The 17,948-nt window shown below is 47.8% G+C and overlaps 1 protein-coding gene across 1 annotated transcript; it reads left to right on the top strand.

Annotated features, from left to right (window-relative positions):
* The first annotated feature begins 317 nt into the window (after positions 1 to 317).
* On the top strand, positions 318 to 1,022 carry LOC115317753. Its single transcript, XM_029977436.2, has one exon. The coding sequence runs from the start codon at positions 318 to 320 to the stop codon at positions 1,020 to 1,022; it is 705 nt and encodes a 234-aa protein (XP_029833296.2).
* Positions 1,023 to 17,948: the final 16,926 nt, after the last annotated feature.

Genomic DNA, 17,948 nt, shown 5'->3' with positions numbered 1-17,948 from the left:
AACTCCTCAACTGGTTGACAGACTTTCTATGTGAGCGAACTCAGCGCGTTGTGTTCCGTGGTCCAGTGTCTGATACAGTTGGGGTCTTGTCCGGTGTTCCTCAGGGCAGTGTGCTTGGACCCACACTTTTCAACGTCTACATCAATGACATTGTTACATCCCTGTACTGCAAGCCCCTGCTTTATGCAGATGATGTCACTCTTCTGCACCCAATCTCTACCCTTGCTCACCAACAGCAGCTCCAACATGACCTTGATGCAGTGTCTGCTTGGTCCTCTGACAACAGGCTCCCTCTAAATGTTGCCAAGTGCTCGGCTATGGTGATATCCTGCGCCCGGCAACCCCTGGCCCCTCCTAGTCTTTGCCTTGATGGTGTTGCCCTGAGGTGGACATCGAGCGCAAAGCTGTTGGGTGTCACCCTGGACGCCCAGCTACGTTTCTCCGCTCACGTTGGAGAGGTACTTTCGAGGGCGCGTCGGCAGCTCGGATTTTGTCTCCGTGTAACCAAGGGGGCTGGACCCGAGACCTTAAGACATCTCTTCACTGCACTTGTGCTTCCTCAACTTGAGTATTGCTGCCCCATATGGAGCCCCCACCAGGAACACCTTGTAGCGGCACTGGAGAGCGTCCAGCGCCGGGCCGCCTACGCCACCTTGGTTAGGCGGCGCGACACACGCATAGCACGTTACCGGGAAATGCGAACGGCCGATTTACTGCAAGCTGTTGGGTGGAACCCACTTGCCTTACGGCGAGAGGTGGCCTCCCTACGACTGCTGACCAACCTTTTGATTCTGAACTCAAGCCAGTCTGGCGTTGTGCTCCCTTTAAGGAAAAATCGGACCGGTTCATTGCAGCCTATCTTAGCCAGAACTGAGAGGCATCGCCAGTCTTTTGTTGTGAGGACTGTGACGCACTGGCGATCATTGCCACCTAGCTTCACCTTGTGCCCGCCCACGGCACGAGACGAAGTGAAGGACTTCTGCCATAGAGTAACTAGCCATCTCCGTCATTCGCTCACATAGCCTTTGCGCAAGTATCTAATTGTTGTTGTCTTGGTTTTTTTTTTAACTTGTATTTGTCAAAAGTATTTTGTTGCTTTTGCTTTGCCCTCCCCCCCTCCCCCCCCCCCCCCTTTAGATTGGGTGTTTGCAGACCAACTGGTATGGGCCTTCGGCCTTTCTGCTGTACTCCCGACTCTCCTGAGCCAAATAAATGAAATGAAATGAAATGAAATAGTTTCTCTCGAGACCTAGGGTAAAGCAAACGGGCATGTCGCCTCAAACGTATAAGGCACATGAAAGCTGTAACTTTGGAAGCTACTACAGCTTATTCATGTAAAAGCAGCTTCACACACTTGCAACAGCTTATGACCAGTGGCTGACCAGTCAGTCACAAGAGGCTTAAATCGGTTTGAAGTCATTCCCTTCGTAAGCAGTTTGCAGGTGAGTGAAACAGCCTTAAAGTGTGACACCTTTCGCTGTAAACACCAATTGTAAACAATGAATAAACCTCTTCTGTTCTTACTTAATTTGCACCATGTTGGAATTTTACATCACACTTGTATGCCTGTGAAATTGTGTGTGCATGTGACAAAATGTGAAATTGAGCCCTAAACTGACACGGCTGCAAAATAATCAGTTTTAAGAACTCGTGTTGGATTCAAAATTGCACCCAAAAATCCTGGACACGGAGCAGACGTTTGATTGTATCTGTTCGGATGAGCAGCTGTGTTTTTCCTTTCATTGATCCAGACAGTTCGAATGGATGTAACCTCTGCTTTTGTACATAACATGTGGATATGAGCATAAACAACAGGGGAAGCACCCAGCATTAGCATCAGAAGAATGAAAACAGGTTAGAGAGCAGCTGGACTTAATTCTACTTGTTGGCTGATGAGTCCGTGGACGACATGAAGCGTGGAGTCTTCTGCCGCGCATGTCAACCCTCTGTGTACGCCCCTCTTTCAATGTCTTTTTTTTGACTCCGCTTTTGAGGAGACTTGGGGCTAAGGACGTTGGCAACAGGTCACCGGTTCACACTCGACAAGTGCTTCCAGCGAGTCTGTGCCCAACTACATTGCTGTGCTGCGTCGTGTCGCTCAGCACTGCGAGTAGACATAATTTTCGTACAAGTTTTGTGACCGGTTAGTTTGTAGGGTGTGTGAGGAAGCCATTTAGCGACACCTTCTCGCCACACCAGATCTCGCTTTCGCTAGGGCTCAACAACTTGCGATTGCTGCGGAGTGTGCGACAGACGGAAAACCCCACATTTCCGGGCTCCAGAGACGGCAGAGGTTCGCCACATGGACAAACACCAGCTACACAAGGCATGAAACAGTTCATCAGTGCCAAGCCACAGCCCTGGCGCAGGGAAGACATCTTTGAGTACAGCTAGAAAATGTTGCGCACAATGCAAGTAGCTATAATTTTAAACACGCCATTTCTGTGGTGGAAAGGGACTCATCATACATGCATGCTGTCAGTAGTTGGCCAAATCCAAGCACCACGCTCCGGTAGTGGAATCCAATCATCATCTGGGATCATTGAACCAAGGTAGAAATCGTCGAAGTTCAAGTAAATGAAATTTTCATCTGCATAGATGGTGAGGCTTGGTCAACAATTGTTCTAAAGAGATAGTGTCGGCTTGGAACGGCAGCAGAGACTGAAACCTAAACTGCTCTCCGGACGTATCCACAATGTAAGTTGGTGGTTCTGGGAAGTGTCAATATTTCTACGCGGTTCAAGGGAAAGGAGCGTGAGCCACCATTGCTGACCGTGAAAAGACGTGGAGCAAGCCTGCTTGAAAGAAACCGGTTTGAAGTATTCGATAAGCTACGTGATGCGTGGGCAACAGACCCTTGTGGAAATATGTGATGCCCCCAGCGTCTGCTTTATGCACTGCGACGTCCAGATGTATGGCACCAGGAATTGTCCAAGAAGCGAAGACGTGGCAGAGGGAGAGCAAAACAGAGGGTGTGATGACCACTTTTTTTACCATTCACTCAATTTTTAGCATGTTCTGAGCTCCTAATGATAAGAAAGAGTGAATCATGCTACTACTACGATATACAAAGCATTCGAGCCGGCACGAGCATACATCCGAAGAGCCCCACAATTCCCCCCTTTGCAAGGTCTTTTGCGGAAAGGTCTATTGCGCATTCAGAAGGGGAGAGAGAGAGAGAGGGGGGTCCAAGAAAATGACAAATTGAAACACTCTTTGTCGAGGCTTGAGAAAGGACGGTCTTGCTCTTGTCTACCGCCTAACACAACACAAAGCACTACTATTTAAGGTGTCCTTCAATTAGCCGAGCCACTCCCACAGACTCAAGGACTGCCAAAAGAATTTCCAAGGGTCTTCGAGTAAGGACTTGGCGGACTCACATACTTTCACACTAAATCTAAACTTCAAACCCAAGTACCACAAGCGTCGACTTGTTCCTTTGGCCCATGAGCCAAAGGTGTAGTACACCATCACGCAACTCGTGCAACAAGGAATTTTGCCCCCGGAGCAGAAATCTACATGGGCTACTCCGGTTGTACCCGTGGGGAAGTCACACGGCGTGATATGGCTATGTGCATGTCATAAACGCATCATTAATCCAGTCTTGAAACAGAAGTCGTACCCACTGCCAACAGCACAGCAAATGTTAACTTGTAGCATAGTCCTTTATTACGCTTCTGGTCACAAAACTTCTCCGTAACGCTATAGGAGGGCTTGGTATGCGACTACGTGTGGCACTGGAATTGACAAGGAGCCTGAAAGCTGTCAATCTAGCCAGCACCACTGGGAACTGGGCATCCAGGACGTGCTATTGTAGTTCCGAACCCACTCTGAATGAGCCACCTTTAGATCACAGTGATGCATCAATGCTCTGATAGCACCGTCCTTTTAACCAAAATTCATCAATGAAACGCATTTAACCCCAGTTTGCGTTCAATTAACGACGAGGAAGTTTCTGGACCCCTGAGGATGGACGGCTCCGCTCATCACGGATGAATTATAAAGCTTTCTCCTGGTGAAAACTGAAGTTTGTAGTTGGAATGCCTCGAATCCTACTTCAAGGCTAAGAACATCGCAAGCTCCGCAAAGTAGCAAGCCGTCTTCCTGGCGTTCTGCATGAATAAACCTACGACACCGTACGAGCCCTGCCCGCGCACAAAAAGCTTCGGAGGTCGAGCTTGAGATCATCAAGTGCCTCAATGAGCACCACGACCCCAAGCCAGTTTAAGTGCTCAGTCGGTTCAAATTCCACCAACGGAACGAATCAAACTACGATGGGCTCCGTCTCCGAGGATGTGGCCGCACTGCAAAAAATCACTGCCGACTGCAACTTCGGTACAGTGACGGCCACACCGACCACACCCTCTCTGGCAACGGCCACCACAGCCATGCTTGTGTCAAATGCCAGGTCACCACAAAAGAGTCAACAGGTCCCGCAAGCCCCAGCGAGAGAATTCTCCGCTGTGCTACCGCTCGAAGTGATGATGAGGGACCGATTAATTTGTGGCATCAAGGATTCCCACCTTCAATGTTTGCTAGTGGAACGGAACATCACTTTAGACTGCGCCAACAGTCTCGCATTGAAAACAGAGTCAGCCGCCAGCCAGCAATTCCAGATGCGGAAACAAGGTAATGTGCCCAGTTCCACTGTAACCACAAGTAAGGGGGCGAGATCATCAAAGAAATCCTGTATCCTTTGCGCAGGTATACGTTCACCTGATAAATGCAAGCTCGCTAAAAATGCATGCAAATTTTTCCACAAGGGACTCTTGGAAGAGCGTGTTTCAAGCAAAGAGTTCAACGAAAAGTCAAAGGAATGCTCGTCAAGTGGTACCCGTCGGTTGACAGTAAAGGCGAGACGCATGGAGACCTCTGCAATGAGCAGCGTCGGTGAAGGGGACCCGTCGTGGATTATTGTCATGCTCCTGGTGGATGGATGACCTTTGGAAATAGATCAGACTTTCTCAACAAACGTCGCAGATTCCAGTTCGCTTCACCGTCCTTTCAAGCGAAACTCATTAATAAAACTCATTTAACCTTAGTATGCGTAAGTGGACAACCCTCTTTCACATTTCTCTGATTTGAAATGTGTTGGAAGAAGCAGTCAGGTCTTAAGTGAATGCGACTTTATAATAAGTGCATAATGCATGGGAGGCTAGCAGACTCCCGCGTCAGCTAAGAAATCTTAGGATACAAGTAACATACACCAAAAAGGTTCAACTGGAAAGGCAACCTGAGCCAAGTCGCGACACAAAGAGGGCTTTTCGCAGTGGCACACTTGGAAAACCTTACCGTGGAAACCCACACTCTTCTCACAGATGGCACGTTTCAACGTTTTAGACTAACCAGAGTGAAGCTGTTCATCTCCTTAACAAGGACTGCTTTACGAAGAACGGTTGCCAACACTGATGCAGCTACACTAAGGTCGCTGACATTGGTCAAGCGGTCAGCTCGTGGGGCTGGACTGAGGCGCATAACCCTTCGATGGCACTGCTGAGGGGATCGGCGGCCGAGCGTGTTAGTGCACCACAGCTCGGAGCACATGAAGCAGGAAGCTTGGACTGCAGAATCCAGGAATTCGAGGTTCAATCGCCGTCCCTCCTTGCTTCAATGTGGATGAACATCATAGTGGCACGCAGTCATGTATCACTACTGCGTGATGCACGTCAAAGGGGTGGTGCAACGATTTTAGTGTTGAAAGAATTGGCAGTTTGTATTTTTTATATTTTTTACCCAAGCTCAAGTGACCAAAAACGTGTCACTTTGCCTCGAAAAACCGGTATTCCGGTGCGTAGTCGCAAAGAAAAGAAAATATTTGCCAATCTGCAGTTGCTGTGGTGGCTAACGGAACTGATGTGTGATATGCGGAAGTGAACAAAACCTGTCCCCTCTACTGCTACACTCGCCGTCAGCACCGTGGCAAACCGTCTTTTGTGTCGACAGCTCGCCGCGACCTTTGATGATGCTAATCCTTGAAAAGTTGATAATCGCGGAGGAAGTGCGGCCACATACTCGAGAACGGAGCCCGTCGTAGTTTGATTTGTTCCGTTGATGGAATTTGAACCAACTCGGCACTTTCGCTGGCTTGGGGTCGTGGTGTTCATTGAGGCGCTTGATGATCTCAAACTCAACCTCGATCTGAAAGCTTTTTCGGTGCGAGCAGGGCTTGTACGGTGTCATAGGTTTATTCATGCAGAACGCCAGGAAGACGGCTTGCTACTTTGCGGAGCTTGTGATGTTCTTAGCCTCGAAGTAGGATTCGAGGCATTCCAGCTACTAACTTCAGTTTTTACCAGGAGAAAGCTTTATAATTCATCCGTGATGAGCGGAGTCGTCCATCCTCGGGGGTCCAGAAACTTCCTTGCCGTTAATTGAACGCATACTGCGATCAAATCCGTTTCATTTATGAATTTTTGTTAAAAGGACGGTGCAATGAACAGGATGCTGCGACGTTTGTTGAGAGAGTCTGATCTATGTTCGTGGCTTCCTGGCGCTGACAATACTTGATCCGAGCGAGGGGGACCGTGGGAGCGACGTTACGCCGAATATAACATTCATAGCCTCGTCCCACTAGAGCGACAAACACCGGTTTTTGTCCGACGACACCACAAAGTACTGTGTCGCTGACAATCGCCGACAAACGATTGACGACGGACGAGTTCTTGTCTGTCGTTGGACTTGAAGCGCAGCAAGCAGTCCCATTGAGGAACATCTCTCGGAGACAAACCTATCCTCCTCGCCCGTTTATGCCTTCTGTTTTCTCCCTTCCCACCCTTCTACCCTTCCTCCCGGAACGAGAAGCCCTTGGTGGCCACTGCCACTCCTCGTTCCCGGCCCCGCAGTTCCGATCCCTCGGTTGCATGTAGTAGTCACGGGCGAGGCTTGCTGGCTGGTGCCGGGCGGTCGTGTTGCAAAAGCGAATTTGCTCTGGCTGGTTTTGCTCGTGAAAACTTGGTGTGCAAGGTGGTGCTTCAAGACGCCGAAGTCTACGCCCTTGCATCAGGATGGATACACCCATGTGCGAGGACCGACCAAAGTAAGACCGCTTACCACGAAGTAGGACACAACGTTCCGCGGCAAGCCACTCCGGCAGACGAGAGACTTGTCATCACGTTCTGTGATAATCGGGATGCCGTATTGTCCACAAAGGAGCACTTTCCCTCGATCATTCGAATATAAAGTTATAAACATCCTCAAAATCGGCGTGAAACTCCGTGGTGCTCACCTAGAATGCCTCGAACGGCCCACAAAAGGAACGATTCAGGTATTTCGAGTTTGGAAAAAGTTTGGTGTTGATTGTCAGCACTGTTTACGGAAAGTCGCCAACAGCAAACAATGAGAAGCTGAAGATTTAATCAAGAAATAAAGTAATCGTCGCGCCTTTCACCGTGTTTGTCGGCGCGTTTTATGCTTGAAGAGCAAAACACGGAAACCGCGTCACCAGACTTTGTTTGTCTGTGTATCTTGAAGTGTTTTGTTGACAACTCCAGTCCCACTAGGAAACAAGTTTCCTTGCCCCCGTGTTCTGCGTCGTGTCCGCCCAGGTGGGACGGCGGACTCCGACAAACAGGCTGTCTGTCGGTGTCGTCTGTCGTTCATTGTCGTGTGTCGCTGTCGTTTGTTGCTGTTTGTCGCTCTAGTGGGACGCGGCTATCACACTGTTTACAAATAGCACCTGCAATGAAGGTTTTAAAGTTTGATCATTTGACTCAGCGTACAGAGCCAAAGACACTTAGACTTGTGAGAAAGGCTATCAGTGCATTGATGCATCACCGTGATCTAAAGGTGGCTCATTCAGAGTGGGTTCGGAACTACAATAGCCCAGTTCCCAGTGGTGCTGGCTAGATTTGCATCTTTCAGGCTCCTTGTCAACCCCAGTGCCACACGTAGTCGCATACCAAGCCCTTCTATAGCGTTGCAGAGAAGTTTTGTGACCAAAAGCGTAATAAAGTACTATGCTACTAGATGAGTCAACATTTGCTGTGCTGTTGACAGTGGGTACAACTTCTGTTTCAAGACTGGATTAATGATGCGTTTATAACATACACATAGCCATATCACGCCGTTTGACTTCCCCACGGGTACAACTGGCGTAGCCCGTGCAAATTTCCGCACCAAGGCAAAATTCCTTGTTGCACGAGTTGCGTGATGGTGTACTACTCCTTTGACTCATGGGCCAAAGGAACAAGTCGAGGCTTGTGGTACTTGGGTTTGAAGTATAGATTTAGTGTCAATGTATGTGGGTCCGCCAAGTCCTTACTCGAAGACCCTTGGAAATTCTTTTGGCAGTCCTTGAGTCTGTAGGAGCGGCTCGGCTAATTGAAGGACACCTTAAATAGTAGTGCTTTGTGTTGTGTTAGGCGGTAGACAAGAGCAAGACCGTCCTTTCTCAAGCCTCGACAAAGAGTGTTTTAATTTGTCATCTTCTTGGACCCCTCCCCTCTCTCCCTTTCTGAATGCGCAATAGACCTTTCCGGAAAATCCCAAGAGACCTTGCAACGGGGGGAATGGACCTTTTCCACATACCGACGGCACCAGGCGGTGGCTGCACGAACTAAGGGTCGAGGAAGTGACCTACCTGCGCTACCAATCGATAATGGAGCTACGCTACCAGTTTCTTCGCTCTCTGAGCAGTGGCGCCTGCCCCGCCTGTCCAACGCGACCTTAAAAAGGGGCATCCGTGGCGTCCACCCAAACGTCGTGTTTTCCTTTCCGTCGACGTTCTTTTTTTGTGTAACACAATTATATATATGCTGCAGTTACGTGTTCTACTCACTGATATACAGCGTCCTTCCGAATTTCCTCGATTTTTTTGTTCCGACTTCCGCCGCTTGGCATCGGGCGCTCGCGCGTGCGCAGAACGCTTCTCGAAAAAGGTCCATTGTGGGGCTCTTCGGATGTACGCTCGTGCCGGCTCGAACGCTTTGTATATCGTAGTAGTAGCACGATTCAGTCTTTCTTATCATTAGGAGCTCAGAAAATGCTAAATATTGAGTGAGTGGTAAAAAAAAATTCATCACACCCCCTGTTTTGCTCTCCCTCTGCCTCCTCCGTGTTCTGAAATCACAAACTGTTAAACAAACATCAACTCCGTCTTCGCTTCTGGGACAATTCCTCGTGCCATACATCTGGACGTCGCAGTGCATAAAGTAGACGCTGGGGGCACCACATGTTTCCGGAAAGGTCTGTTGCTCACGCATCGCGTAGCTTATCGAATAGTTCAAACCGGTTTCTTTCAAGCAGGCTTGCTCCACGTCTTTTCACGGTCAGCAACAATGGCTCACGCTCCTTGAACCGCATGGAAAAATTGATATTTCCCAGAACCACCAACTTACATTGTGAATACGTCCGGAGAGCAGTTTAAGTTTAAGTCTATGCTGCCGTTCCAAGCCGACACTATCTCTTTAGATCAATTGTTGACCAAGCCTCACCATCTATGCAGATGAAGATTTCATTTACTTGAAATTCGACGATTTCTGCCTTGGTTCAATGATCCAGATGATGACTGGATTCCACTTCCGGAGCTTGTTGCTTGGATTTGGCCAACTACTGACGGCATGCATGTATGATGTGTCCCTTTCCACCACAAAAATGGCGTGTTCAAAATTATAGCTGCTTGCACCGTGCGCAACATTTTCTAGCTGTACTCGGAGATGCCTTCCGTGCGCCAGGGCTGTGGCTTGGCATTGATGAACCGTTTCATGCCTTGTGTAGGTGGTGTTTGTCCATGTGGCGAACCTCTGCCATCTCTGGAGTCCGGAAATGTGGGGTTTTCCGTCTGTGGCACACTCCGCAGCAATCACAAGTTGTTGAGCCCTAGCGAAAGCGAGATCTGGTGTGGTGAGAAGGTGTCGGTAAATGGCTTCCTCACACACCCTACAAACTAACTGGTCACAAAACTTGTACGAAAATTATGTCTACTCGCAGTGCTGAGCGACACGACGCAGCACAGCAATGTAGTTGGGCACAGACTCGCCGGAAGCACTTGTCGAGTGTGAACCGGTGACCTGTTGCCAACATCCTTAGCCCCAAATCTCCTCAAAAGCGGAGACAAAAAAAAAAAAGAGATTGAAAGAGGGGCGTACACAGAGGGTTCACATGCGCGGCAGAAGACTCCACGCTTCATGTCGTCCACGAACTCATCAGCCAACAAGTAGAATTAAGCCCAGCTGCTCTCTACCCTGTTTTCATTCTTCTGATGCTAATGCTGGGTGCCTCCCCTGTTGTTTATGCTCATATCCACATGTTATGTACAAAAGCAGAGGTTACATCCATTCGAACTGTCTGGATTAATGAAAGGAAAAACACAGCTGCTCATCCGAACAGATACAATCAAACGTCTGCTCCGTGTCCAGGATTTTTGGGTGCAATTTTGAATCCGACACGAGTTCTTAAAACTGATTATTTTGCAGCCGTGTCAGTTTCGGGCTCAATTTCACATTTTGTCACATGCACACACAATTTCACAGGCACACAAGTGTGATGTAAAATTCCGACATGGTGCAAATTAAGTAAGAACAGAAGAGGTTTATTCATTGTTTACTATTGGTGTTTACAGCGAAAGGTGTCACACTTCAAGGCTGTTTCACTCACCTGCAAAATTGCTTACGAAGGGAATGACTTCAAACCGACTTAAGCCTCTTGTGACTGACTGGTCAGCCACTGGTCATAAGCTGTTGCAAGTGTGTGAAGCTGCTTTTACATGAATAAGCTGTAGTAGCTTCCAAAGTTACAGCTTTCTTGTGCCTTATACGTTTGAGGCGACATGCCCGTTTGCTTTACCCTAGGTCCCGAGAGAAACTATTATTACCATTTGTGAACTTCTTTTTGTATACGTAAACTGTTGCTTTTCAGTGTGAACTTGCCATTTTGCAAGGGACTGAGGAAATAGCATTCTTTGAAAGTTCAAAGTATGCACTCTTGTTTTTTCTCTTCATAGTTCCACTGGGCATGCCTATCGTCATACGAGTGTTTCTGACGGTACTGAGCTAATTTCTTTACCACTTCCCCAATTTGCGGTTCGAGCGCAGAGCAGCTTTTTTTATTTTGGGTCGGGAGAGCCGCGGCACCGCTAGAAGGCAAGCACGAAGATCTGCGTCACCGCGAGTAACGGTGATGCGATGACAACGTACAGGCGAAATAAAAATGCTGGCAATACTTCAAATTCAGCTTGTGGGTCGGCGTAAGCGTTCGTGACGACAGAGCATATTTTCGTATCGAAAAAGGCAAGCGTTCATGCATGACATGGTTCACATCCGCCGCGTCGGCGACGAACCTGCGCGGCAAGAATAGCGGCGACATCGTGACCCGACGTTGGAAACCGAAGGCTCCACTTCGGAAACCAGCGGTAGTCGTTGGTAGTAACCTTGCTTCGCTCTTATCAAGCGACGAGTTGAGAACGCTAAGAGAAGTACTTGCGCCTTTTACGCACTCCTGTGCAGAAGCACGATGCGAGACGTCGCATACTGCGGGCGTCGCGTAGTTGCGTCACCAAGTGTTGAGTCCCTCGCGTCACCGCGTTCACAGCGTCTCAGCCGCGACTGCGTCGATCACGTAGGCTTCCCGTCTCAAGCGTTTCTGGCTTCAGCCACGACTGCACCGATGATCGACCGCGTGCGCTTCGTGCTTCAGGCGGCGGCGGGCGCCATGTTTACCTTGCCACAGCGGCGCGAGTGACGTCATGTCACGTGACAATTCGCTAACCAATAAAACAACTCGTTTCGGTTTGGAGCGGAAGTGACGTCATGTCACGTGACATGACAAATTGCCTTAGCGGAAGTGACGTCATGTCACGTGACAAGGGGCGTGGTCAGGTGCTGTACGGGATATGGTTTGCTTATACGCGGCCGGGGCCAGCCACCCCGAACCACTGCCCCGAGGAAGCCCGGTGAGACGTCGAAGCAGTTGGCCCCTAAGGGTCAGCTGACGACACCACCGGAAGAGCCCATGGAAGAGTGCGGGCTCAGATCCGATGACGAGGCTATCCTCTCGGGATCGGAGTCCTCCCTCGCTGCTCCCACTACCTCTAGTGGGAAGCAGAATGACTGAGCGAAAAAGAAAAACGCTTTGCGCATAAAAATTGATTTTAAACCCTAGTAACCTGTTTTTACCCATTTTTGCAGTTTAGAACTTAAAGTTTATTTTAATTCTAGCACTGCTATGACTAAACAATTAGGTATCATGCAGTAGAACTGTCGCGGCCTTCTTCGTAATATTGATGACGTTAATTTTTTTCTCGATGAGCTTCGTCCTGGGGCACTTTGTTTGCAGGAAACCGATCTGAGCGACAAACACACACAGGTCTTACGCCGACACGAGGTTTTTAGGAAGGACCGCCTTTCTCCTAACCCTTCTGGTGGTGTCGCAGTTGTAGTGCAGAGCGGGGTTGTGTGTGCTCAGGTTCCTCTACAAACACCACTCGAGGCAGTAGCAGTTCGCGTTCTCCTTGACCGACTCATCACCCTCGTCTCTCTCTACCTGCCGCCCAACGTTCCACTGCAGCTCCACGAGCTACAAGGACTCAAAGATCAGCTGCCTAAGCCTTTTTTAATTCTAGGTGATTTTAACGCCCACCACCCTTTGTGGGGTAGCGTTCGTCAGGATTCCCGTGGTGGAGTTATAGAACGACTTTTATTATCCTCCGGGCTGTCTTCTGAATAAAAAGGAGCCAACGTTTTTTAGTGCTGCTCATAACAGCTTTACATCAATAGACCTTTCCATATCATCATCAGCTTTACTTCCATGCTTTTCATGGAAGGTTTTAGATAATCCATTTGGCAGCGATCATTTCCCCATAATTTTAGAAAGTTCAATACCCCTTCCTTCGCTTTCGACCCGCTTTCCAAAGTGGAAATTAGAGAAGGCTGACTAAGCTCTTTTTGGTTTAAATGCCGTACTGGATTTATCGCTTTTTCGCAGTATGTCCCCGGAAGAGGCGACGGTGTTTGTCACTGAATGTCTAATTAATGCTGCTGCATCTTCTATTCCGCAAACATCCGGCGTCCTACCCCGGAGATGCAAACCCTGGTGGAATGAGGACTGCACAGTCACTCGCAGGAAACAGAACCAGGCATGGGGTATATTTCGCCGTTATCCCACTGCTTTTAACCTGATTGAATTTAAAAAATGTAAGGCCAAGGCACGTTGGACACGGAAACAGGCGAAGAGAACATCATGGGAAAAATATATAACTTCTCTAAATAGCTTTTTCCCAGCTAAAGAAGTTTGGGATCGCCTGCGGAAAGTTCAAGGAGATTACCAATCTTTCCGAACTCCTCTGTTTTCTTACCCCTCTGTATCGCTGAAAGATCAAGCAAATGTTCTTGGGGAGCATTTCCATCTTATTAGTAGCTGCTCTAATTTTAGCGAAAAATTCAAGAAGTTCCAGTCGACTGTTGAAAAGCAGCCCATCTCGATGTCGGAGGGTGGTTTATTTTTTTACAATAGACCATTCACAATGTGTGAACTCAAGGTCGCTCTTGGTGCAAAGAAGAAGTCTGCACCAGGGCCAGACAGACTCCACTATGAAATGTTGAGGAAATTGTCCCCTGAATCTATGAACAGTCTGTTAACTTTCTTTAATCATCTATGGGAAGCTGTTGCCTTTCCTCGTTGCTGGAAACATGCCCACATAATCCATTTTCTGAAACCTGGGAAAGACTCTTCTATTTCTACGAGCTATCGTCCCATCGCACTCACAAGTTGCTTAGGGAAGACTTATGAGCGGCTTGTGAATCGTCGTCTTGTCCATTTCTTCGAGACTGAGAACTTTTTTGATGTAAACCAGTGCGGCTTTCGGGAGGGACGAGCGACCACCGATCATTTGGTTCGCCTAGAGACCGCTATACGTGAGGCATTTGTACACCGGCAGCATTGTGTCTCGGTGTTTTTTGATTTACACAAAGCATATGATACCGCATGGGGGTATGGAATAGTTCGTGACTTGTACAACTGTGCTGTACGGGGCCGCATGCTTCAGCGCATACGGAGCTTTCTCAGCGAAAGAACCTTTCAAGTCCGATTGGGTTCCACACTGTCAGATGTTTTCTCTCAAGAAAATGGTGTTCCTCAAGGAGGAGTGTTGAGCGTTACCCTCTTTGCTGTAAAGATTAACAGTCTAGCTAAGGTTATGCCATCATCAGTAACTTAATCTCTATATGTGGATGATGAGCAAATCTCTGTGTCTTCCTGTAACCTCTCCAGTTGTGAACGACAGTTGCAACTTACAATCAATAGAATGTGTAAGTAGGCGGACGAAAATGGCTTCAAATTTTCTCCTGAAAAAACAGTCTGCGTTCCTTTTTCATTACGCCGGTGATCGTCTCTTGATCCTTCCTTGCATCTTAATAGCATTGAGATATCAGTCCAAGAAGAACACAAATTTTTGGGTGTTATTTTTGACAAGAAACTTACCTTTGTGCCCCATTTGAAGAATTTAAAACGGAAATGCCTTGTGTCATCAAGCATCCTAGAAGTGCTATCGAATATGTCGTGGGGTGCTGATAGGCGCTGTCTCCTACGACTGTATAACTCCTTAGTTCGATCCCGCCTCGACTATGGTGCAGTAGTATATGGGTCAGCGCTGCCATCCGTTCTTAAGATGCTTGACCCAGTACACCACCTTGGACAACGACTTTCTACAGGTGCATTTCGCACATCTGCTGTGAAGAGTTTGTATGCTGATACGCATCAAATGTCCCTTGAGAAACGGAGGCAGTACCTCAGCGTCTCTTATGCTTACAAGGTATTTTCAAATCCAAAACATCCCCCCTACAGTGCCCTTTATGCTTGCAGAAGTTCACAGCTTTTCGAAAACAAGCCGAGCATTGTTAGACCATTAAGCCTCCGTTTGCAAAGTACTTGTCAATCCCTTAATATCCCCCTCCATGAGATTCCCTTGCTTAAAAACACGCATAGGGTTGCTCCATGGGATGTTCTACCGATTTTCTGTGACTGGTCACTTGCAAAATACAGTAAGAGGGTCATTTCACCACAAATCCTCCGACAGGAGTTCCTCCCCTTGCAACAAAAATATGCAGACTACCTGGAGTTTTATACAGATGGGTCCAAATCGTCGTCTTTTGTAGGGTGTGCTTTCTATTCCGCCTCCTACAGCAAAGCCTCACAAGTTGACTGTAGGGCAAGCATTTTCACCGCAGAGCTTTATGCTATTTTGCTAGCGGTCGAACATATACTTGACAATAGTATAATGAAAGCTGTAATTTTTGTCGACTCACAAAGTGCCTTATTGGCTGTGTCCTCCCTGATGCCCACAAAGAACCGCCTTGTACAACATCTGCATGGTAAGATCAATAGCGCCCTGCGACGCGGTCGGGACATTAAGTTCTGCTGGGTGCCAAGCCACGTTGGGATTTTGGGCAGTGAAGAGGCGGATAAATTGGCCGTGTCTGCCCGAGGCTCGTCTATAACATTCAATTGCTTACCCTACCAAGATTTGAAACCACTTCTGAGGAAATCTATTTTTCTCAAATGGCAGCTGGAATGGGATACAGAGAGCAACAACAAACTTCACATTATCAAGCCCGTTCGGGGCGTTTGGGAGAGCTCTTACAACAGGGAACGTCGTGTGGAGGTTCTTCTGTGCTGTCTAAGAATAGGTCACTCCCGCGTGACACATCAGTATCTGCTTCGTGGTGAGGATGTTGCACTATGTGAACATTGTGGAGAGCTTCTGACTGTGTTGCACATTTTGTGGCATTGTTCGTCCCATCAACCACTCCGTCAATAATGTTTTCTCGAACTTTTTAGGGATCATCTCCCATTTCATCCCTTTTTCTTGCTTGGTGATAAACCTTTAGTTCCATTTAGCCGTGTCGTAGACTTTTTAGAACAAACTGGATATTTATACCATTTGTAAAGATGTAGCCTGAAAGTAAACTTTTGTTATGATATGCTCTAAATATGTTAAGTTTGGCGCATTATGGCCCTCGTTGCTGCTGCGCCAATAAACTCCTAATCATCATCATCATCAACCCTCCTGCCTCGGCTCTCTCTGTAAAGTCTACAGGTGCACCAGTGAACAGGACGACGAAAGATGAAGCGCTGCCTGGTAACCCGAACCTCATGAGCCCGAAGGCACCGGTCTCTGCTCTGTTGAGCGTGGCGTCGGAAGGCAAGCCGGAGCGTCTGTGGCGTGCAAGCTGAGCGTTGCCCCTTCATCTTCCTGTCGGAGAGCATTGTTTGTGGCCAAGCTGGATCCGGTCACCACCTCTACTGCCAACGTTGGGCATCTGTGCTCACTCGATGTGGAAAACTTGAAGTGCTACCGACTGAAGATTCGCTACAATACCTACGCCTCCTTTCACGTCTCTGTACCTGCCGAAGACTACGAGAAACTTTCTGACCCTGGTTCGCAGCCGACAGATTGTCTTTTTAAACGTTTCAGAGGCGCACTTCGTCAAGAACTCCCTCACTCTTCTGAAGAAGCACAGAAGCCCAACAAGGATGAGTAACATTTATTTATTTCACCAGAATGTCCGCGGCCTGCAGACAAAAGCTGAATGTTTCTTTACCAACATTACTCTCTCTAATTACTCAATTGTTTGCTTAACGGAAACTTGGTTGTGTCCTGGTGCTAGTTCCTCCGACTACTTCCCGCCTTGTTTTGATGTCTACCGTCGCGATCGTGGTTTCTCTTCCCGGGGCCGAGTAGGAGGCGGTGTATTGGTCGGAGTTAACAGACAATATAGTTCACGGAGACGTGAGGATTTTAAAAAATTTCCCGAGGCTCTGTGGGTGGAAATTGAATGTTCTAGAAGAGAACGTACGACATCAGATGATTTCCAAAGATGTCTCGCTGACATTGAAAATACAATGAATGATTCACAGGGGAGCAGTAGCTTAATCTTGGGGGATTTTAACGCTCCAGGTTTAAAATTGACACAGTTCAATGTCCTTACTGACAACTTTTATTGTAAACAAAAGCGCAACTGTCTCCTCAACTTTACTTCTTCTCTTAGACAGCACAATAACATTTTAAACGACCAGGGCAATTCTTTAGATTTATGTTTTTCAAACACGGACGGTATACGTTTCGCTCGAAGTGAACTTTTTATGGTTCCTAAAGATAGGTATCACCCTGCTCTTGATGTAGTTCTTTCTGTTTTTGTTCCTCCGGTCTGCAGTCCCTCTAATTATCCTTCCCCACACATATCGTATATGTATTTAGCGGGGGACTACACCGGAATGTATCACTGTGTACTCTTATTTTTGTCGATGAAAAAAAGATATCACCAATATCAGATTGCCAACCTCGGCGCTATTATTGCAAGAAGGTGATCAATTTAATCTTTTACCATTTTCTTTACACACAAAATCGAGCTTGTCGTTTGACGCCATAATATTTTCTCGTCGGAACGATGAAAAATCATAAGATATCGGCCGGTTGGTGGAGAACGGGGTTCAGCAAGAATTCGTGACGTGGCGAGGGTGACCTCGAAACGGGATGACGTCTGCTTTTTTTTTTTGTGTACAAAACCTTCTTTCTGCGAATACACCGTAAGTTATATGTTTGTAGACGTTTAGCCAGGGAAACATTAAACAACCCTAAGAGTGTCTTCGACTTGGACGGGAAATTTAGCGCTTACCTCCAGGGAATTATGCAGAACACCTCTTTCTCTTCGTCTTCTCAAGGAACGAGTTTCTCTAGACAAGCATTTAACTATCGTAAGCCGAAGAGAAAGAAAAAGAAGTGGTCAATGGCGAGGTTGTTCTTGACAACGGCTCCTTGATTTTCTGGCAAGTTTGGAGACTGCATCCTTTGTTTTCCACCTTCCGGGGCTCTGTTTATACAACCGGACTACTCGACGCCCAGAAGATCCCTTCCTGGGTCAAACTGGGTACCTAGACCACCAGATATGACCTCGCTGGAGGCCGACCCAATGGATGACCAAGAGCTGGCCGCTGAAAAGGACAGCACAAGCAGTGCC

The sequence above is a fragment of the Ixodes scapularis genome, unplaced genomic scaffold (genome assembly GCF_016920785.2).
Source record: "Ixodes scapularis isolate PalLabHiFi unplaced genomic scaffold, ASM1692078v2 PGA_scaffold4__175_contigs__length_147842914, whole genome shotgun sequence".
Taxonomy (NCBI): domain Eukaryota; kingdom Metazoa; phylum Arthropoda; class Arachnida; order Ixodida; family Ixodidae; genus Ixodes; species Ixodes scapularis.
Note: the sequence above shows the minus strand (reverse complement) of the source record. Positions and strands in the feature narration are given on the sequence as shown.

Coding starts and splice junctions, on each gene's coding strand:
- LOC115317753 (XM_029977436.2), top strand. CDS start 318: ATGGTGATATCCTGCGCCCGGCAACCCCTGGCCCCTCCTAGTCTTTGC.